Source organism: Xiphophorus hellerii, chromosome 5, assembly GCF_003331165.1.
Source record: "Xiphophorus hellerii strain 12219 chromosome 5, Xiphophorus_hellerii-4.1, whole genome shotgun sequence".
In the NCBI taxonomy this organism is placed as follows: domain Eukaryota; kingdom Metazoa; phylum Chordata; class Actinopteri; order Cyprinodontiformes; family Poeciliidae; genus Xiphophorus; species Xiphophorus hellerii.
This window is the reverse complement of record NC_045676.1, coordinates 23,320,941-23,344,674: the sequence shown is the minus strand read 5'-3', so window position 1 is coordinate 23,344,674 and position 23,734 is coordinate 23,320,941. Positions and strand designations below refer to the sequence as shown.

The 23,734-nt window shown below is 37.7% G+C and overlaps 1 protein-coding gene across 1 annotated transcript; it reads right to left on the bottom strand.

Annotated features, from left to right (window-relative positions):
• Nucleotides 1-1,573: 1,573 nt before the first annotated feature.
• LOC116719577 (complement C3) lies at nt 1,574-19,806 on the bottom strand. The gene is made up of 43 exons (XM_032562128.1): nt 19,677-19,806; nt 18,584-18,779; nt 18,305-18,467; nt 17,567-17,661; nt 17,237-17,325; nt 16,711-16,793; nt 16,532-16,619; nt 16,322-16,424; nt 16,108-16,228; nt 15,692-15,807; nt 15,291-15,437; nt 14,768-14,867; nt 14,547-14,638; nt 14,277-14,468; nt 14,037-14,192; nt 13,812-13,941; nt 13,235-13,303; nt 12,513-12,710; nt 12,308-12,425; nt 12,112-12,200; nt 11,867-12,006; nt 10,843-11,055; nt 10,262-10,325; nt 10,079-10,168; nt 9,768-9,974; nt 9,573-9,648; nt 9,302-9,461; nt 8,666-8,761; nt 8,376-8,526; nt 8,196-8,281; nt 7,127-7,204; nt 6,865-7,020; nt 6,707-6,769; nt 5,788-5,869; nt 5,635-5,683; nt 5,459-5,549; nt 4,427-4,516; nt 4,245-4,347; nt 3,884-3,973; nt 2,727-2,819; nt 2,537-2,620; nt 2,272-2,416; nt 1,574-1,827 (listed from the first exon to the last, which is right to left on the bottom strand). Exons 1-43 carry the CDS (start codon nt 19,742-19,744, stop codon nt 1,686-1,688), a joined length of 4,962 nt encoding a protein of 1,653 aa, XP_032418019.1. The 5' UTR covers nt 19,745-19,806; the 3' UTR covers nt 1,574-1,685.
• Between the last annotated feature and the right edge of the window lie 3,928 nt (nt 19,807-23,734).

Sequence of the window (23,734 nt, the reverse complement as noted above, 5' to 3'; positions counted from 1 at the left end):
TTTTAATGGCAAGCATAAATGTTTAATTATCTGTCAAAATTTGTCATTGTTTTGCATTTATTGACCATTTTTTTGGAAACGTTTGTGTGTCTGTTGTTGTGCAAACGTGAAGAATGAACCAAAAACTCAGAGGAACTGGAAAACCAAAAATCCTTAACGTCTGAAGAACTTCTTCACACTGAGTTGCAGATTATTGTAGCTTGAAGATTGAAAAAATTGTCTGACAAAACGTTTTTTGGTAAATATTAGATGCAAATTTAGGTCTAAAATAACAGAAAAAAGGGGGAAACAATCTTAATTTTACAGGTTTTAAATAAAAGGTTTTACAAAACAATGTGAGAACAGTGAGAGTGAATGTGCGTGTGTTGTGTACAAATGTTTATGTGTGTCAGGAAGCGGTCCATGTGTACCAGGCACGTGCAGAAGGGGGGAGCGGAGGTGCTTGAGCCCTGATTAAAAAAAATAAAAAATCAGCAAGAGTTCTGAGCTGTGTGCAGCTGCAACTCATTCTCTCTCTCTGCAGCCACAGGGGTCGAGCTTTCTGCTCCTGTGCAGAAACGGCTCCATGTTGTGGTACATTTGAGAATTACAACACAGTAAAGTGTCGTGAGGGTCATTCTCTGGATTCAGAGCACTTTGTGTCTCACAGGTTTATCTCAAAGATTTTCATGTAAAGCAAACCACGTTTTTTGAGAAAATCAACAAATGGAAATTGCGTTACGTCACCGTAGCAGCGCCAGGTTGGCTAACGCTAGCTAGATAGCATGTTTTCTCTGTGTTACACCCAGGACTGTATGTCTAGCTAACTGTGTTAACTTGTCTGCATGCCGGCATCTAGCGCTAGCTAGGGTGTTTGTGTTTTGTGTTGCTTTATATCACCATAACGGCAATGTAATAGCTATTAAAATAGCTATATGTCTATGAAAAAATTACCAATATATGTGTAGCCTGTATATTCAGATACCTTTTTGTTTTCATTTTGAACAAAGGCTTTCTCCAAAACTACTTTACAAAAATTCTAATTGTTCCAGCAGATTATGAACCTGTACAGGATATAACGTTACTGATATGCTGCCTTTAAAAGTGTTAAATTGGAGCAATTGGAAGTTGTTCTTGAGTTCAGCTCATCTCTTTCACCTTTCTTTTTGGCATGTTGACTAATTTAAACCAGTCATATTTCTTGTGTTCTGTTTGTTTGTTCTTTCTTCCATTCTGTTCTTTGTTTATCTTTTCTTCCTATTGTCCTCTTAGCATGTATCTATAGCATGTAGACTGATCCAACCTTTATTTACAAAGAAAAAGAAAAACAAAACACTGGCCGCGCAGTGGCACCTGTTGTACCTGTTGTAGCCTTGCCTGTTTGTTCTGTGTTGCTTATTACTTTAATGTAATATTATTATTTTAATAATATTAAAGAATGTGTCATCATTTTTCAGACGTGAGACAAATAAATAAACCACTAAGTACATGAGTAAATTAAGTGAAAGGACAAAGAGAAAACATATTTAAAACATGTAGGCTACTGTATGCAAGCATCAAAAGTCAAGATTCGGAGACAAAAGAGAACGTCAGATTTTGATTAATACATTTTTAATTTAGCTCTTATACTGCCCACTCTGGACAACCTCTACAAACATTGCAAAAAAACATTATTGGACACATGACCATTGTTTTCTTGAGTTCAGTTACTGCTGACATGCAAAATTGGTGTACTGATCGACCATCTGCTCCATGCCTACGCAGACAGGCCGATGTTCTTCGGTCTGGCACTCTGCTTCTGAGGGCCAGTACTCGATCCAGGTCCTCTCCCCGAGCACATACTGGTACCTAAGAGGAGCAGGGACACACACATGAAAAGTCAAAGTAAGTATATTTTCTGCATCCAGATCAAAAGCTAAATAAACTTCATATTATTTAATAATTTAGATGCAACATCATGCCAGCTCGTTAATGGCAACAAGGAGCTTATGGTGTCTCTGCAACATGCTAAGGGTCATTTGTGTGTCCCTAAGTGTGGGTCAATGTTCACACACTCTAGGATAAGAGTGGGATAACATGTAAAGTTGTGTAATTCTTTTTGACAAAAATTATAAATTTTAAGTTGTATCCTCAGTAGACCCTTAAAAGAAAACCTTTCAAATTGAACATTATTAACTCAAACTTCCCAATGGCGTTCAGGAAATTTCTTATGTTTAGTTCTCTGACCAGAACGTTAGCTTTTAATGAGCAGTGATGATTTTAAATGACCCCCTTGCATGAGCAACAACTTACCCTTGCTTCTGGTCGTCTCTGTGAATGTCTTTGGATGATCCCATGATGAGGTAAGTTTTGCCCTTTTCCAGACTTAAAGCATCTCTGCAGTGCTGATAACTGAAGAATGAGCGCAGCTTACCAACAGAACCAACATCAGTGCTTCCTGTGGTCAAAGTGTAGAACAAGAAGACAAAGAAAGTGAGGACCTTCAGGTCACTGAAGGACTTGATGCAAAACAACTCAAAAATCAAAGTCATAGCTCTTCAAAGAGTTCATTACCCACCTTCTTTAATAACTTGCACTATGGTCATTATGTACGAGTCTGTAGCCACCTCAAAGTCAGTATTTTCCACCCTAGCTTTGTATGCTGTGGGCAGACAATGTACAGGTTTGAGATCTCTTCATCTTGCATTGCTCTAACTAAAAAAGTCTGTTTTCTTTTGTTAGACATTTTCATGCTTGCTGTTTCTTACCAAACTCTATCTTGCTGGTCTCCGTGCTCTCGCAGATCTTAACTGTGCGCTCGTCGTTGCTAATTTGACCCTTTTTCTGCATACTGCAGTTCTCTAAAAAGTGATACAAAAAGAGATTCTGTTCATGTACGTATGTTTGCAGATCTATGAACAAGTGACATTTTAAAGAGGACTACTAATAAAAATGAAGGCATCTATAAAGCAGAAGTAATGTTGTAATTAAATAATTTACCGTGCCTAGCAAAACTATGGAGATTGTGAAAATGTCCAAGCTTTTTATTCAAATTTATGGAATGAACCAACACAAAGTAGTGAAAAACTGCAAAGTGGAAATATTTTACACATGGTTTACACAATTAGGAGAACCCTCAATAGCAGGCTCGGGATATTCAATATTTTGTGTCTATGACAAAGAAAAGCTTTTCTGCAGATTGAAGCTTCAAAGTGGAGATGGTGTGTGCAGGATGATGTGCAACATTAATTTTCTCCCACACAAAGATTTTTGCATGCACGCAGGCCAAAATCTTCCATTTTTTTCTCATCTAACAAGAACCTCTTCATCAACATATCTCCTAAGTTTCCTACGTGGATTACGGCAAATGGAAAATGGGAATCTTTTGGCTTTCTTTCATCAGTGACTTTTATGTTGCATTCTTCATTGAAGGCCAGGTAGTTAATGACTTATAATCATAAGAACAGATTCTGCCATGTGAGATCCGAATCTGCACAGCTTCTCCAGAGGTACCATAACCTAACTGTCAGCATTCTTAGTGCTTTTTTTTCATCAATAATATTTGGTCTTTGCTATTACTTCACTAATATCCTGGGTCTGACTTCTTCATAGACCATTGGAATAAAAATAACAGTGTCTTTTATTTACGGGTAATTAAAAAAAGGGGGCAAAATACACATGCCGGCCACACTTTTCAGATATAAATATTTTAAAATCAACTAATTGACTCTTCTTCTTCCACTTCACAAACTTGCATTGCTTTGTGTCAATGTGTAACAAAATTTGATACAGTAAGGTGTGGCTTTTACATGAAAAAGGACGATTTTGCTAACTTCCTCAGAAAAATTTCAGCTTTTGGGAATACAGGAAAGTAAACCATGTGTTTTTCCAACCTAAAATCCTCATGCAAACTATTCTTGCTTACCTTCTGCACAGGTGCAATCATTATCTCTACAGAGCCGGAGCAGTTGTCCTCCTTTCCTCTCCGGATGGTAGAATTTCACACACGGTGTTTCTGAAATAGAAGACAACCCCCCCACATATTTAAAACAAATCTATTCTTAGAATAAAATAGAATAAAGTAGACATATCCTTTATTGTCCCACAATAGAGATTTTCTGGCACAGCAGCAAGTTAGGTGAGTGGGAACGTGCATATTTATATAAATTTAAAGTGTCAGAAAAATAATTTTGTAGAGGAAAACTCAGATTATAAGAAATGCGCAGCTGAGTTGGTTAAGATAAAAAAAAAAAAAAAAGCTATAGCCCATCCCTTTAAAAACTTACGCTCATAGTACTCATAGACAGACACGGCTGATGGTTGTAAGACGCCAACTTTTAATTTTTGTTGGATCCTAAAGCTGATCTCCTCTGGTCGTGTGTGTGAAACCTAGTGAGAGATTTCAAAATAAGAGAGGAACACCAACATGTAGTAAAGAAAACAAAACAAGGGAAGGTTGAATTATTACCTTGTCCAGATAGATGACGAGTGAGCCTCTTTCGGACAGAACTGTGTTCATCTCATACCTTGCAATGGTGCGGGCGCGTCCTTTAGACAACTGCACACACAAATAAACACGTGGCCTGATTCATCTTTTAACCCTAAGTATAAATTATAAAATGCCAAACTCTGATTTGTAGTTCAAATATAAAATAAGTAAAAAATATGCTTAAATCAGCTTAAACATTTTCTGTTTTGGTTAACAAAATTCAATAGATTTGCTACGTGCTATAATGATGAGAGAGATTTTTTTTGGAGAATTGTTTTTAAAGCTTTTGGTAGCGCTTGATTTGAAGGGGTGTGCATAAGACAGACATGACACTGTCATAAACATGATATAGCATCTGTTATGAACATGAAGGAGTCTTCATGAAAGGTTATGACTGTTGTCATGATGTGTCATTCTGTAAATAATGACGCTTTTAATGCAAAGTTGAAACTTTTAATGGACTTTTAATGTGAGTTTTGGCAGAACTTTGTATTAAAAGTGACATTATTCACAGAATAATGCAACATTTCTAATTTTAATGGACTTTTAAGGGAACTTTTAGTGTAACTTTGAATTAAAAATGTAATTATTTACCAAATGACACTTCTCATGAAGACAGAAACATTCATGAAGACTCTGTCATGTTCATGATGGTATCATGTCAGTCTTATGTTGAAAAACTGAAAGCAACATCTCAAGACATCAGCCAGGAAGTTAAAACATGGGCACAAATGGGTCTCCTATAAACACAGTAACCCAACTTATACTCCCAAGTTAGTTTAAAAAAATGGTTTTAGAATAACAAAGTTAATGCTTCAGAGTACGCATGACAACAATTTTCACATCATTCTGGCATTTAGCAAACAGAAATAATTTGGATATCCAGAACTGACTTAAACAGGAAAAGATTAGTCTGCTTTAATGTGAGAAATAATAAAAAAGTGGCATTGTTTTATACAGTGTATGTTAAAAGTCTGGATTCGGCCGTGGGTTTCTCATTCGAACTCTTACCGCGTCCAGGTCCTTTGTGTCAACAGTGAATCCGGTGAGCAGGCCGATGTCTAGGATGGTCATTTTTGCGTCACTTTTCTTGTCCAAATACCTTTGTGCAAAACGTTAAGAGCAACTTTTAATAAATTCACAGAAAAATTTTTAACACGAGCTGAAGTGTGGCGTACTGTACTTACAGAACATTGATCCTAAGCATGTACGTCTTGCTATCGTCTGCGTCTTTTTCTGAAGAAGCAAATTCAATCCATATAAAGTATGCATTTTATTTTTTTTAAACAAATCACATGAACAGAGAATAACAAAAACAGAACAAATGAATACCAAATTACCGGGGATTAGCTGCACAGAGAGATTAAACTTCTTGCAGTCACTTTCCTTTTCTTTAGGAATGGCATAATAAAGCGAAACCATCTGTAACATCAAGAACATGTAGGATTAATGTGTTGTGATGTTACAAGATATTATTTGTCCAAATTTTGGACTTTATGCACACAAAAAAAAAAAGATAAAAAATTTAACTATTTTATAGAATTCATTTGACCTACAATCATGTTTTAGGTTATCCACAACTCCTAGTAGAAAATATAGATTTTGCCTGGCCAACATTAAACTGTGTACATTTGTTTCATTTAGACCACACAATGTCCTCTTCATGTTTCAGCTAAAAGAAAAAAATCTGTGAAAATCTGTAATCCAACCTCAATCTGAATGAATTAAATCAAAACATACTTTTTAGATGTGTTTCTGTTTCTAAACTGTGAACAGCATCTAGCAATTCATGAGCACTTGAAATTATGTGCCCATATCTTTTTGAAAATTAGGAGTTAAAATTTATCCCATCATGCACTCTAATGTGTTTATATATGTAATCACAAATGCAATATAAATTATATACAGTATATATGCTGTATATATATAAAACATATAAAACAAATACTTTTCAGACAAATGTGCATGTCACCAAAACTTCCTAAGCTAAACATTGTTTTGTAAAAATGTTCCCTATTTATCTATATGACAACCAATTTGATATAAAACCTATTTTAAAAAGAAAGTCTTCATGATTTGTAGGCAGTCATTATTGCTAATACATATATTTTAACGCAACAAATGCATCAGAGTCTTAATGCATCCGAATGACAGAGTTAATCTGTTGTGTCTGAAAGTTTTCCAACTTAGTCTTATGGTCCACAGTTTTTATACTGCTAAAAAAAAACATCTGGAGCTTTTTAAAAAAAAGTTACTTACTTTCACTGTTGCTTCTCCCGTTCCTCTGGCAGTAACTTTCACATTTTGGTTGATGTCATTAAGCTGTCAAAATTGTAATTTGTAGTTTAGGAAAGAGCAAATCACAAAAAAACCTCAAAGTGTTGTGAAGGTTTAAAAAAAGGAGGTTCTGATCTCACTTTAGATGTTCTTGTGGTGAACTGATTTTCTCTGTTAAAGTTGAACTTGTCAGGGTTTGATCTGCCCGGCAACAAGATGTCAACATTTAGGTCGTATTCTGGTTCTTTAGCTTTGGTCCAGTACTCGGATACGGCCTGGTACACGATAATAGTGGCCTGGGAAGAAAGACAAATTACAAATGACAGAAGAATTAAGAAAAACTCCAGTTTAACTAGGGAGAGTGATATTTCCCTAAGAAAAAATCCAGAAGTTTAAAGTTACCTGTGTTGATCCGTAGCCTCCACCCACAAACTGTTGTTGGTTAAACCATCTAACAATAGGCCGTGCATCTTCAAAGCGCTATAGTGAAAGAAAAGGAGATGATTTGAGCTTGCTATATGCAGTACTTGTACTTATATCCTGTCCGCCAACAATCAGAACAATTCTGCACATTCTCCCCGGGTTATTTTCTTAATTCATGCACTGAACTCACAAAGAAGGTTGTGCTAAATTTATTTAATATATATATTTTTTATTTAGCTAGCTAACGTAGCTGGAGATAGGCACCAGCAACCCTCCCGACCCCACTGGGGACAAAGGGTGAACAGAAAATGGATGGATGGATGGATTTTTTATTTATTTAGAACGTGATAGAAGCATAAAAACACACAAATGAACATGGAATGCAAAAGACACATACTTTTGTACCACAATAATCTCTTCATGCTCGAAAAGGAGTAGGAAGAAGTAAGAACTTATGAAGTCCCACCCCATAAACTCATACCATATTTTCAGATGGACACTCATTATTAAATTAAATAAAAAACATAAGTTAATTAATTTTCTATTTTATCTGGGTTTATACATGTCTAAATATATGCATCCATACATCCATACCCACACATGCGTTAGCCTCACATATACACATTAGTGCTAACGCTCAGATCAGCCTCTTTCCCTTCAACTATTTCAAACAGCAGATCTCTGCTTATTCAGCTCAACAAGCAGCTCCATCACTCTACAGTCCTGAACATATCTGTATGAAGCGTTTGCCCCAAATTGTAAAAACATTTTGATTTTAAGTTTTTAATGGCAGAGATTCACTTTTGAGCGTGCTCTATATTTAGCATTACTTCCCCTAAAGCATTTACAGCCTGAAACCTGTAAATTGAGTCCACCAAGTGATAAGACAGTGCCTGCTTTTAGAAACTCTGCACAAAGAACTAGAAGGAACAAAAAAAAGATGTTAAAACAAACCTGTGAATTTCTTCAACAGACGTTCGAAACTTTGTCTTTCAAAGTCACAATGAACAAATAACAATGGCTCTATATTTATGGAACAGTTTCTCACCTGAGCTTTGACCAGAGCCAAGAGAGCATAAGCTGTCGCCTCTTGTGTGAATGTCTTTTTTCCCGGTACAGGCCAGTGGTTTAACTCTAAAAAAGAGAAACTTGTTTTTTGTAAAAAATATAAAATATTTCTGACACAGCTTATAAACTGCAATTTCCACAAGACGTGTAGTGCAAATACCAGGAGAAGCAAACTTGTAGAGGATTTCCCGGTTAAGTTTGTTTTCATTGGCCAGGGCGTATGATGTAATGGCGACGGCATAAGGGTTGGCGAGGTTGGGGAGACGTCTCTCAAGGTAGGTGACTGCTTTTTCTATGCTGGACGGAAGACTCTAGGGAAATGAAAAGGAGAACATGGCAATGTAATGGTTTGTTGGGAACATCAGTGTGAAAGCATAAACCCCCTCTGTTCACTAAAGTCACAGAGTTGATTTCTCACAAGAATTCTTTTGACAAGGTCGAGGCACTCACATTTACAGTTGCTCCGCATATTGTGCGCGTTTCCTGCATGGCAATCAGGCAGAAGGCCGTCATGGAGGCATCTGAGTCTCCGCCAAGCACATCTCCCTGAACAAGCACAAACGCCAACATGTCAGGTAAAATAGTCCCTCCTCGTGGTCCAAGGAAGAAAACAAGGGGTTTTGTTTTAGATGAGGATCATAAGTTTCAGAAAATTTTAATGGAGGAAATAAACTTATCACATGAACTAAAGGAATTTGAATTTGTTTTTTGTAACAAAGCTTCATAATATGGTGATTAATTTTCTTGAATAGGATCATTAATTAAAAACAAAAAAAGAAAACAAAACAGCAACAAAAAAAACCCAACAAAAAAGCAAGACTTAGGTTAGAATATTGAACAATCGATTCTTTAAACTAACAATGGCCTCAGTCAAGCTTGAGAGAACTGTATCCAACAGCCTGGCACCTCTTTCTCATGCTAGCCACCAGTTTGGTCACACACTGCTGTGGGACGGCAGCAACAGAAATCAACTCCTTCCAGGAGGATCGGGGAGGTTTTTTTTACCAAGAAGCAAAAAATATCTAACACAAATGTACTTATTGTGTACATTTACTGTATAAATAGTGTATGTAGTGGGGTACTAACCTGCATCTCTCTATGGTGTACTTTTCCAACTTCTCTAAACATGCCATCAGGTTGCTGAGCGTTGAGGATCAGATACTTCACAGCGCCACAGATGTGATCATTTTGCACTGCTATCAAGTTGTAAGCTAAAGAAAACACCTTGGTCACATAAGCTGTCAGCCTTGTGGAGAGGGAAAAATGAATAGTTTAGGTATTCAAGCTGCATATAGAATAAATACTGAGAAGCGAGGTATTGTCTCCAAAAAATACAATTGATCCTTGAATGCCTTACCAGGTGCTACTTCCATGAGTAGCCCACACAGCAAATGAGCCATCGCCTTTACGATACGCTAGCTCGTTGTTGTATCCTAAACAGATAGTAAATTGTTACTTTATTCACAAATACCCTCACATTTATTTAGTCAACAATCAAAAGAGCACACATTTTAAGTGAAATACATTTCTGTTTACATTTAAATGACCTTACCAGTTTTTATGTGCTGAATAGCCTCATTACGTTTGTTCAAACCAACAGCCTCCCACTGATTGGTTTTGTCCAAATATGTGGTTGCAATGACTGGCAGAGTCATGTGGATCATGTTCTGCTCTCCGCAGCCTGAGGGCTGGTAGATCAGAGTACCCATGGATCTGCCACTAATGGCATTCTCTACAAGTCCAGAAACCTGTTCTCTGCCTGTACACACAAAATAAAATCGGTAAATTGACATAGAATAGTCAATTTTCTAGCAGCTGTGTCTGTATAATTCATGTCGGTGTTTAACAGTCACAGAAACTCACCAGTCACAGAAACTTGTGTGCTGGTTGGTGCGTTTGGAACCAAATCTTTCCTGGGAATATTGCTGTTCATGGTTTCCACTTGTGCTCCACCTGAAAGTAGAGAAGTACATGGAATCAGTTAGGAAACATATTTCCACTATACATCAGTGAAAATGTTAAAGAATTGCTAATGTGTGAGCATACCCTGGCCTTTTTTAGCTGGATCTAGAGATACAATCTGGGCAGTTTTAACCAGAACGCCTTCAGGCTGGGAAAAGATAGAACAAATATTAGAAACAGAAATGTATTGAACGGTCCTGGTAGGTCAAAGCAAAACAAGAAAAAAAAAACACACATAAATATTGAACAAATAAGTATCTGGTTTTAGAGTAGGGCTGTAACGATTCCTCAAATGATTCGAGTACCTTGATTATTAAAATTCCTCGAGGAAAATTTATTTGCCTCGAAGATTCGTAAAATTATGTTTTATTATTTAGCGCACCGCGTTCTGGCCAGATAATTATTTGTGTTGGGCAGCGCGCTCACTTCCGCCTATGAGTTGTTGTTATGTGCCAGCAGCATAATGGCAAAGTCTCCAGGTTTTTGAGAGAGAGAGACAGAGAGAAACAGAGAAACAGAGAGAGTTAGAGTTTCTCAGTTTACCCTTGTGTCCCCTTGCTGTCCAACACAAATGCTAATAGATTTACTTCTTTTGGTCCAAATGAGAATGATGACCAGCCTGGGATGTACCCTGTTAACTGTGAAAGGCTCTTTGTCTCTCTTACCACAACGCGCAGCATCTTCATAACTCCGTCATTAAGGGATGAGTCCCTGACAGCTGCCTTGACCTCGATGCTACGCTGTCCTTCCTTCATTGGAATAATGATGAATGGTACAGATCGTGTAGTTTGGGGTCCAACTCTGACCTCCTGCCGGTACTTCCCACGCTTGGAGGCTACGCTGCACACGTTCTCTTCCTCAATCAGTTCCACACGAACCTTGAGGACAGGATAAAGATGGAGAAAAGCAATGAAATGAAATTAACTAAAAAGCTTATATCTAATATAGAGTTAGCGTGCATAAAAAATTTCTAACTTCCATTTGTCTATAAAACAGACATTTTTTTGTCTATGTAGCTGGATCCCTTCTGCGTTGTGCTGGATACATTTATATAAACTTATGCGTAGATCTGTTGTTAATAATGCTAAAGTTCTTATTTGGTAATTAAAGACAAGCTTTGTTGTGCAATTTTTCATAGACACGCTTCATTCTCATAAGAATTGAATAAAATTTTTGTTGTCTTTTTATGATTTACAGCAGAGTTAGATCAGGTTTAACAAATTTAGCTGGGCCCAACCCAGTTGACCTGACTAATTAACATGAATTATAGACCTGAGCCCTAAGTAAATTCAACTGCTTTCATTTTTAGACCATAATTTGAGTAAGCAATATAATTTTTGTCATTTATAGTTTTTGTTTAGTATTTCCAGTTCGATTGTGAGCCTCGTGACCAGTAAGTCAAGTGCAAATCATCTGGGATGTGACTGATAGGAGCGGAGCAGGGCGGGGCCACATGCACAGTTACTGTGCAGAGTGAACTTGTGATCTAATGAACCTCTGATCCTTAGTTTCTTTCTCTCCTAAACAGAGAATCGACTCCTCTATTTAGACTACAATAAGAAGATTATTATTTCTTGAATGGTTTTTTCTGTGCCGTATGTATTGCAGGCTTATTAAAGAAGCCCGACCAGACCATCAAACAAATAATTTTGGCCTGACCCGGCCCCAAATTTGTAAACTCTAACTTACGGTTATTTCTTCTGGGCTGTAGTTGTGAAGGATCGCTTTAATTTCAAGCTGCTCCCCTCGGACGGCGGAATAAGGCAGCCGGAGATCAATGAAAAATTCCTTACGGACAATAACTTCCAATGGCTTGCCCACACAGATACCTTACAGACGAAACAAATAAAAATGTGAGACACCAAAAGCCAGCAGAAATGTAAATATTGGGAAAATTCTATACTTGAGAAAAAGTATACTTGCAGAAGCCTCACCAAGTGTTCGAGACAGACTGATGCCGGTGAACTCCCAGGTCGTGATTGAGTCTTGCAGAGGAACATTTCTCTCCACAGACATGGCCTGACTAAAACACAGAACGGTGGAAGGAGATATCAAGGTTGAGCATATAAAATTGTTACCAAATTGTCCTTTTATAGAATACTAGATCTGTACAAGTTTCAAATGGCTCACCAGTTTTGGGCATTGGCAGGGCAACGAGGAAGCTGGATGTCTATCCACAGCCAACTTTCGGGGAACTTGGTTCGAGAAACAATTTCATTGCTGTCCAAGTAGCTGTCATCGGACTCACCTAAAGTGTTGTTGCACATGGGATCATTAATGTTTCTTTTAGGAAAGAAAGAGTACTGTTCCCCACCAATTGGTTCCCAGTTCTTACTGCGAGCTAATATGAAGTTTTCCTCTCTCTTTTCAGACAGCTGCGTACTCATCGTAGTACAACACTGCAGGAAGGCATCAGCACAGGCTTGACCGTCCACAATGTACGCTTTGCGCTCTTCGCAGGTGTATGAAAGTGGGACTTCCTTCATGCCGTCCAAACAACATTCTCTCTCCAGCTCACTATCAAACTGACTCACTGTGAAAAACAAAGAAAGGCTATGTGTTAAAAAAGGCAGCATACATGTAAAAACAGGGCAGTTTAAACAAATAAATCTAACTTGGAAAGACATAACACTGTGGCAGCTTAATAAATGACACAATTGCTAGGATCTGTGTTTATTTTGAGTTTTCTGTGTCCCTGAGTCTCCTGTTGTCCTGTCTTCCCCTTGATTGTTTCCCAGGTGTGTCTCGTTCCCTGATTTCCTCCTGTGTATTTAATGTCACCTGTGTCTCTGCGTCTCTGTTGGGTCCTAGTCGTTAGTAGTCGTTTGTGCGTGCTGTCTCTGTCCTCGTGTCCATTCGTATAGCTAGTGCTACCTGTGTTGAGCCCTGGTCTCCGCTCTGCAGTGCTGCCTGGTTTTGGACTCTGTGTTGGCTTTTTTCATCATTAAACCACCATTATTCATCTAACCTGGTTCCATCGCGTCTGCCTCACCACTCATCCACACCAATTCATGACAGCAATATTTCGTTATTGATTGGCTAAAAACTGTTTCTTACGTAGCGTAGTTCTAACTTCCATGATAGTTGTGTCTCTTTTCCGTTTGGCGCTTGCCTTGCAGCCCTTTTCTGAAACAGAACACAAACCACATCTTTACAAGACCTATATATACACGTATATATGCAATAAAAACATATATTTTCAAAGACATTGACAGGACATTAATTGGTTATATAATAAAAAACTACATTTAGCCTTGATGAAACCTGAAAAGGCCCTTATGTCCAAGTAGAATACGAAGGAGTAAGCCACCTATTAAGTTGTCAATGGATGTAACAATATTATATTAGTAATATTTAAATGCAGCTCTGGTAATGCTTACTGAATAAATGTACTGAAAGGTTTTGCTAACTTCTAACTGGAAATTAATTAGAGGTTGACTTTTCATTTTAGCGTGAGACTGTGCTTCTGCAATGAAAAACTAATATATTTCAAGCTCTTTCACACATCTTTACCATGTGTGTCTATAAACATGCCCGACACTGTATAGTTTAAGGCAGCTGCACTTTGTATATCTGTTTTATTCTTAAACGGAATCAAATTTAACTTCATTCAAATTGGTTGAAATTAAGTCACCTTGTCTGTAGGCAGTTCCTGAAGCGGTGCTCGACTCAAACACCAGCCCAGCATCAAAGAACACGTTCATGCTGTTGCTCCCACCACCTGGTGTGCAGCCTATGTCATGATGCTCTACCTCGTCCCACACCTGCAGGGTACAGAAGTGAACCAACCAGGCTTATGGTTAAAGAAAACCAGACATGCACAGTCAATTTCTAGATTTTCAGATACTGTGAGATGTACCTTTTTCTGGGTGAGACGGTGCTTGTTGTTCAGAACGTAGACGCCTTTGTCAACTGCGACGAGTCCCACTGTGGCCCCTGGATCTCCTGTGACTTTCAGAGTGAACATCCTGCGAGGCTCATAGGATGGAAGCGGTCTCTTTGATTCCAAGGTCAACTACATGGGAAGAAAATAGCACAAAATATTTCCAAACATACCAAGGATTTGCCCAGGTTTGACTCACAGAGTCGATGGTCTTACCGAGCCCATGCACGAGTCTTTCACATCCACCCAAACAGAGTCCGACACCACTTCATTATCGGTTGAGTGGTAGTAGGCTATGATGCGGAATGAGGGCAACATCTCTTTGGTGATGGGAAGAATTAGGGAAATTAGAGCTTGGCCTCTTGTTCTGTAGCGATCAGATTTCAGCAGCTGGCCTCTGCTTAAGACCTAGGGTTGACAGAAAAACACATTAATAGAAATCCAACGTATACTGACGAACTAAGAGAGGTGTAAATCATCCCTCACCAGGTATGTGATGTCCTTTTCCTGTGGTGGTTTATTGAGGTTGAGGTTTATTTTCAGGTTGTCTCCTACCATCACCTCAGCGGTGTCTATGCCTGCGTTGGAAAGTTCCCAAAAGTGTTAAGGCCTAACACATCATGCTGATAACATTCACAGTTCTTCTCCATAGTTTACCGGTTCTTTCATGACTGTGGGCACTGTTGTGATTCTGGAGTATGACTTACCTATGTGGATGTAAGTCTTGCTATTGGTGGTATAAGGTAAAGCATCCATCTCAGCTGTTGCTTGTCTGTCGGGTGTAAGACCAGGTTTTTCTGTTTTTGCCTGCAGTCCAAAGAAACACATGCTTTTCAAGATTAAAAATCGGGGCATTATCATTTTCTAAAATTTACATTCCAGTTTTGTTGGTTCTCTTGGTTAGTTAAACCCTCTGTAGTCAACAATAAATTGAATTGTATTACATTGCCTGATACTGTATTGTTTTGTACTTTTTCTCTGATTGGCAGTTTTGGCTTGTAGCAGTTGGATTGGCTTTGAACTGAAATGTTACATTGTTTAACTCACAGAAGTGTTACCATCGCCATTTAATGTAGTTTCCCATTATGTATTTATTTATATTATTTTTTGCGTGTGGGGAGGTGTGCTGGGTCGGGTGAGGATCCCATGATAACTGTTTGCAGTTCTAGCATTATTTTTATTCTTTCAGCAATTTCTTGACATCTGAATTTTCACTAGGCTGCTGCTTACCGTGATTCTGAGTCTAGAATCCGTTGCTGCTGTATTGATGGTAAGCCTTGCCATCCCATTTGATGCTGTGGACCCCCTCACATTTCCAGGACTGATCACCACTGGGATACCTTCTGCTGGACTGTCATCAGGATTTACCACTTCAACCTGCCATTCAACGTAGGACAATGCATCAGTTTCTGAATACCCCATCACGTTTCATGAAAAATCGTACATCATTAGATTAATTCATAGTGAAGAACATATTACAATTTAAATAGTATAGTATAGCAATAAGGGTGCAGGGTTAAAAATGCCTCTTACTTAAGATAAGTCATTATTCAGGGGTCATTTTCTAAAGTTTAGGGTTATTAGTTGATAACATTTTGACATGTAAAAGCAGAAAACATTTGGTTCTGTACCGCAACATCGAAGGACATTCCTGGTTTGAAAAATTTGGGGGTTCTTGTGAAAATGATTTTGTAGGGTGACGTGACGATCTGGATGCCTCTGAACTCTGCTTCCACCATTTCACTGCCTAGATAAAAAATAATTTAAAAAAACAAATAAATGGACAGAATAGTGCTGCTTAATTTCCCATTGCTTTATCAAATAAACGACAACCAAATGATAAAAATCTTCCTTTGATCTGAGAAACATGCACGATTTTTCATCTCATCAGATCAAGATAAACATCTTTAAATATATATAGAATGATCAAATCAGGGTTTGCTTCTCCTTTTTGAAATGAAGTTGACTTGAAAACTTTTTTTAGCCAATGAGCATTACTCAAGATTAAAACTGCCTAACATGAAAAAACACAGTCGTTGTTACTCACCGCTGTCTGTCAGCACACTGGCTGACACAAAGATGGCTTTTCCCACAAGAGCGTTAATATTTGGGAAGGTTTGAGTGATCTGATCCCGTTTCAGTATGACCTGAGCTTCTCCATTTGTAACCTGCGATCCAAGAGACCCAGATTAAGTTCTGCCTGGCTTTTTGCTTGCATGAAATATGTATTTAATGAAGAACTGAAAAAGAAGAGAGCTCACCTCGACTCGTGTGAGAGAGTGTGGGAGGCTTTTTTTGTCCTTGTCTTCCATTACTCCAAACACCACAAAGGCACTCCCATGAACCTCCTTTCCAAACAAATACCTACGCATAAAAAAGTCACTCTTAAAGCCATACTGTAAGAACAAAACAATAATATAATAACAACCCTATTTATTTCATTTTTGAACTAATGAAAATCTTTCACGTACGTAGCTTTGATGTTGACGACAAGTTCTTGACTGTCCACATAGAAGAAAGGGACCACAGGCTGCAGCTTTACCTCGAAACTGGGAAGCACTGCCAGAGGAAAACATTTTTGAAAATATTTTTCTACCAGATGAAAACTTAGTTAATTACAAATATACATATGTGAAAACATCGTATTTACCATATTCTTTGACCTCAAAGGTAGCGTTATATTTCTGCTGTGGGTTGCTCTTGAACTTTGCCACCACCTGCCACAGTCCGGGGCTGAGGAACACACACACACACACACACACACACACACACACAGGATTTACAGCAATCAGTTGAGAAGAATGAAATATGAACACTAAAATTACTTATCAATTATTGAACTCGAATAAAATGAAAATTCCATTATTTGCTCCACAGCTTATTTTTATCCAGAAAAATGTACAAAGGAAGCCAGGTAAAATTAACATATTATTCACTTTTAGCCATAAAAATAATAACAAAAAAAGAGAGATTGTGTTCAGTTTGTTAGCAAAAATCCAAAGCATAATAACAAAATGTTTCAATGCGTTTCCTGAACCAAAAACCTTATTTCCTTTTTGTGTGTAAATAAAATTCGTATAGATCTTGACTATTTAACAGTAATTATTTAGTTAAATATGGCCAGATGAATGTCATTCAGTTACTTAAAACAAGTTTTAGTCTTCAAAATGGAATACCTGACAATTTCAGCAAGCTGGTAATCTCCAGAGAACATGCCACCAGCAAGAGCGACTGGGTCAAGAGGGATGATGATGTCCTCAGGCGTCTAACCAAAAAAAAAAAAAAAACTGCTTTTAAAAGTCAACCATTCACTCATTGACTGACTGGTCTGTAAGTAAATATGTGCCACTAGGATACCAATGTTGGAGACACATATTTACTTCCATAGAGTGGGTTCAACAAATCTTAGCTTATTTGTGCATCTCCCACTTTTCACCACCAGGGGGCAGCATGATTCAAATGTGAAATTGAGTCACTAAAGGGATTTGAATGAGGGAACACAATACCACAATTTCAATGTCGACAGAGGCATCGACTTGGTTCTGATCGTTTCTTTCCACAGGCTCCATCTGAGGCGTCAAGGCAAACAGCCTGTAATAAACTGACATGGAGAGAAGAAAGTCCTTTTTACTTCTCCAGACCCTTTACATTTCAAGTCATGTCCAATACTTGATCAAATATGTTAAAGACATTTTCACAGCAGGCAATAAAAATGATCATTTCTAAATATTTCTGGTTTTACTTTGTAATTTGTAAAATAAAACAAGGACCTTTGGGCTATCATTGTGAGCCATTTTGTTTTTGTTTCCTTTCTTTTATTTCATTCAATGATGATTGAATTGATTGATTGGTTTTCAGTTTGAATTTCTGATGCTGTTTCCATTCTTGCTTTATTAGCAGGGAGGGAGAAAAAAAACCTATCTGCAGAGATATAATTTTTTATGTATCTCACCATTCAAAACTATTTTAGGCCTTTAGATGCTATAAACATCTTTCTAGAAACAATTGAAATGTTTTATTTTTATGTTGGAATTAAGATTGCTATTAAAAGTCTTATTCAAATGTAGGACCATTTGGATAATGATCATCCAAAGTAAAAAAACACAACTGTTTTTAATCTGCTTTCATTGTAATTTATTTATATTATTTTAAATATTCAACATTTAATGAGTCCAAAGTTGTAAAGCTTAATTTTAATACCCAAAGCATATCGGAAATTTGCTCCTGTTTTGCTTTGCACTCACCTTTGCTGTTGGGCGTATAGAGCGTCTTGTCCGTCTGTATGAAGATGTACCCAGACTGGAAGGACACCAGGACAACCTTTTCCAACAATCGGCCCTCAAACTGAGCTTGCACGTAAACATATTGTTTTGCGGTGGGATCCTTTCTGAATTCTCCTACTGGCATCTGAAATCAGAATCAAAAGACAGATGCTTTGCTTCAGGACCTGCAACAGAAGCCTTTTATGAAAAGCCTACTATTGCGTCAAGGGATGTTAGCACCCATTTAAGTATTTTACTCACAGTCACTTTTCCCAAACCCTGGTAGTTATTCGCCTTGTTGAGGGTCACGGATGTCCCAGTCAGCTTCTTGTTTTTCTCCGGATGGTTCATCACGTTGATGCTGACGACCATGTCCCCTCCAGTGCAGTCCTGACATTCCACAAAGATGCTTTCTGTTGTTCCCACTCGCATCAGGTTGGGGGCGGACATCACTTTGCTGCAGAAAGATCAAATTGTACATTGTTTATTTTGAAAGATACAATCTCTGGTTAGCACTCATGCGAAACAATAATTTTCGCTAAATGTGCTGCAGGCAGCAAAACATGTATTGGACAACTGAGACTTCTAGCTGAACCCTTTCTAAGTTGCCTTAAATGTAGAGTGCAAAATGGAATAATAAACAAAAAAATAAAATAAAAAGTAGATTGCATGTACCCTTTGTATGCAACATTGTAAAGTATAATATTGGACTTTCAGGGAAATTCTTGTGTTTTGGCAGAAAAGGACTGAATGAAAAAATGCTTCCATATTTTTGCTCCACTTACACTGAAACAGCAGAAACCTGCTTCAAGGCCTTTTAAATTGCAAATTGCTGAGAGTTTTTTGGTTACCGTTTTGTGCAATCTTTTCAGATTTGTTTGTCCAGGAGGGGACTTTTGATCTGCACGCTGGACTTCATACTTAATGAATGAGCCATTAATTGTCTTGATTAAGATCCAGCAGAGGATCAATGAAGCTTATGATGGCGACGATCGACTCTGTTTGCCGTGTCTGGAGCAATTTGAGGCCACGCAAACACTGCACAAAATTGTGTTTGTGTGGCAGCAACACAAGTGGTGCCACACACAGGGCAGCTGTCTGGCACCACTTAGGAAGCTTAATGGACAGCAGTTCATTATTAGAAAACTGAACTAACAGTAAACATTTAGCAAGCTATAAACTTCCAAAATATTCACACAAGAAATAAGGAATTAAGTGAAAATATTTGACAAAGTATACTAACTGTTTTCAGCAACCTTCAAATCTTCAAGAAAACAAAAAAGCGCATAACTGAGCGTTATTTATGTATCTATTTTTTTTAATGAATTTTTGTTAAACACTCAGGTGTACTTACAAGTTAGCGCCATCAGCCAGGGAGGCAAAGGCCAGAGAGGCCAGCAGCAGCAGAAGAGCTCTCCTCATCCTCCAGTCCGGTTCTGATCTGCTGCCAGGGTAGACCGAGCCTCGGCTGAGCGCTCCTTATATCCTCTGAGCTCCGGTGTTGGGGATCCCCTCCCACATTTACCCCCATCACCTTCCCATCTGTCCAACTCTTGCCTGCACATAAACAAACAGATGAAACACACAGATTCCCAGCAGCAGTTGAGAAATTGTTCAGTTCTGAAAAAAATTTATCTCTACAAGTAAATAGTGAAAAAGAAATCAATAAAGACTTTGCGTGTCCCACTAACTTCTGAATGCGAGTAAATTGCAAAATCACGGGAACAAATGCTTGCAATAAAGTTGTGATTTTTTTTTTTCATTAAAGTACCTATTATTAATGTGCTGTTTTTATTTTCCTTAAAATCTCTTTTAGCTTTCGATTCTTTTCCTGCCACCGGTGGTCAATCAATAAACACATGTAGGTTTAAAGACACAAAACAAGCAAAAACACACAAAAAACTGGTGTTGCAAAAACTTTGTTATGCAATTTCTAGGTAAATTATTGGTGGGACTTTTTGGAGTTACAAAGGGCGCATTTTCAGCAGTGAAAGAAAAACATATTCTTGAACAAATAATAAAAAAGAAAGTAAGATGAAGATAGCATGTTATAAAACGTACAGCGTCGTTATAAGTATTCATTGTATAATTGTTAAAAAAAACATAGTTATCAGAAAAAATGTCATTATCACTAACATAACTACTAACTAATCTGTACATAACTAATCTGTTTAATGTGTCAAATGAAAAATGAATTAACTTTCAGTTTGCAGAGCTGGTTGTGACATGACTGAAAACCTGTGACTAAGGTTTTACAAAGAATTGACTCTGGAACGCTAAACACAACCTCACATCAAATTTATAAAATTCATATTTGTAAAAGATTTTTATAAAACCATTCATCAGCACCTTTAGACTTCAAAACTCTACTCACTGACTTGTGTTGGTCTGTTAAATATGATTTTAAGATAATAATTTGATGTTACAGGTGAAACAGTTTAGGGGCTATGAATAATTTGGCAGCACGTTTCTTTTGTTAGCTTCATTGCAGAAATTGTTGAATCTATTTTTCTCTTGCCAGTTTAAAAAAACAAAAATGTATTATTGTTAAATATTTTCACAAGATTGTAGATTTTGTTCACTTCTTTGCAAAACTGTTGATTCACTTATGTTTCTTAACTAATTTGTTGATTTTATTTTGGGCGTTATTAAAAGTATTTAAGAAATATCTTCTTTCTGTTCCATACTGTGTTGATGTGGATAAACTTTCTCTAACCTGCAAGCCTGGGCTCCGGGCTGAGGGTTTGCTTTTCCTTAATTTCTTACTCTACACTTATCAGTCAGGTGAGTTCAGGTCTTCAGTAATTATCTGAAAACCTTCACATTTATGGCTTCGTAAATATACTTTCTCTTTCATGTTAACGTTGTAAATCAGAGTAATCGCCGCCCAGAATTGCCAGCAATTGTGTGCGGTAACTTCAAAATTTCAGCTATCTCAGATTGAGGTAACCGTGACTGCTGTCTAGCTCAAGATGGCGCCTTTTGTCCCTGAGGGAGCCAACAGTGGGCTTTGTAATGAAATGTGTAACATGGCAAAAAAATTAAAAAGAAGAAAGAAACATAGAATGAAGAAAAGAAAGAAAGAAAGAAAGCAAGCAAGAAAGAAAGGAAGACAGAAGGAAGTTGTCACATGAGCATCATTTTTTCAACAATAATGTGAGGATTGTCTTCTCATTTTTTCTCTCCTTCAATAGTTTTTGTTTTGTTTCTTAGCTGGGAAGCTTTTTGTTAGCCCTTGTTCTGCATGTTTTCCAGGGCATATGAGGACTCTCTTGTTAAAAAACACATTACTACAGTTATGCGCACAGGTTTGTTTGAGCAGCGGGGAAGGCATGTCAGGAGGCAAACAAGGCGTTGTGAACTCAGGGACTTTTGCCTCTAATTATTAAACCCGGCTCCTCGCAAAAAGCAGGGTGACTGGTGGCTTGAGCACTTCTCAAATACAGACACGCCTCAATAAATTAGGATATTTATTAAACTTTTATTTACTTTAAAATAGTAATACAATTTTACAAAGAAAACTATTTTAATATGTAGATACACTGGAAACAAATGTATTCTGTTATTTTGTTAAAGCATTTGTTTCTTAGTAATTAGTTGGCTCATTGAGAAAATTGGACTAAAACCATAGAAACTGTTGAGAATTGTGATCTTATATGACCATTTTTTTTCCTACACAATTGAGGGGGGACGCCTTGTTTGTCTTGGCACTCTCCACGAGGAGGGCAAGCCATAAAATATCTTCCCAAAGCAGATGGTTGAAAGCAGATTGCATGTTCATCTAAAGCAGGGGTGTCAAACTCCAGTCCTCGAGGGCCGCAGTCCTGCAACTTTTAGATGTGCCTCTGCTGCACCACCTGAATAGAATAATTAGGTCATTAGCAAGACTGGGAGAACTGATCTACACAAGGAGGAAGTAATTAAGCCATTTCATTCCAGTGGTTTGTACCTGTGGCACATCTAAAAACTGTAGGTCTGCGGCCCACGAGGACTGGAGTTTGACACCCCTGATCTAAAGTCTAAGTGAAAGGAAAACAAGTGAGGTAGAAAAGAGTGCGAAAGTAACAGGGAAAACTACAGCTCTGAAATGAAGACCATTCAAGTGTTTAGTGGAGATTCACAAGGTGTGAACTTGGATGGATTCAGTGCTCCACACACAAACACACACACACACGCACCCCCATATATCCAGGACATGAGCTACAGCTTCCATGTTCCTCACAAAATCAGAAGCTGAATGACATTAAAAAACATGTAATATGCATCATAAATACTGAATACAACAACTTGTATTTACAACAAGTAGCAATACGACTTGTTATAAATACACAAAAAGTGTTAATGTCTGTCTGGTTTTGGTTTATAGACAACATGTACTCAATGTACTGCAGCTTAGCAAATGTAAAACAAAAAAAAATGTTCTTAATGATTTTACCTTTCAAACTTTTTCATGCCACACTAAACAAATGTCACCAAATATATTAAAAGCATGGAGGGCCTGATTCCATAATGATAAAACAATCAATTAGGACAATTTGCAGTTCTCTGCAATATGTATATGGGATTCAGTGAAACTGTGATGGTGAATAATTGGCAATAGTGCATCTCTAACAGAATCCAAACTGATTGATGACTGAAGTTATTATTTTTGGACCTAAAGAGGAACGATCTAGAGTTATAGATCTAGAGTCAATGCACAACTTCAGTTATTACAACTGAAAACCAGCGATCAGCCCGAAACCTGGGAGTAGTGATGGACTCTGACCTGAACCTCCAGAGCCACATAAAGACAGTCACAAAGTCGGCCTTCTATCACCTGAAGAACATTTCCAGGATTAAAGGACTAATGTCTCAGCCAGATCTAGAGAAACTCATCCATGCGTTCATCTTCAGTCGTATTGATTATTGCAACAGCGTTTTCACAGGTCTGTCCAACAAATCAATCAAACAGCTGCAGCTGATCCAGAATGCTGCTGCTCGCGTTCTCACTAAAACCAGGAAGATAGAGCACATAACACCAGTTTTAAAGTCCCTACACTGGCTCCCTGTAGCTCAAAGAATAGACTTTAAAATACTGTTGTTAGTTTACAAATCACTGAACGGCTTAGCACCACAATACATTAAAGACCTGCTGTTGTTGTATCAACCTTCCAGACCTCTCAGGTCTTCCGGTTCTGGTTCTGCTCTGCATCCCCAGAACCAAATGAGGAGAAGCAGCTTTCAGCATCTATGCACCACAAATTTGGAACAAACTTCCAGAAAACTGTAAAACAGTTGAAACACTTTAAATCTCGACTAAAAACCCACCTGTTTAGAATTGTATTTGAAATGTAATCAATTACAAATTTATTGATGGAACTTGACTTATTGATTGATTCTATCTTGCATTGTGTTTCTGTGTTTGTAATGATG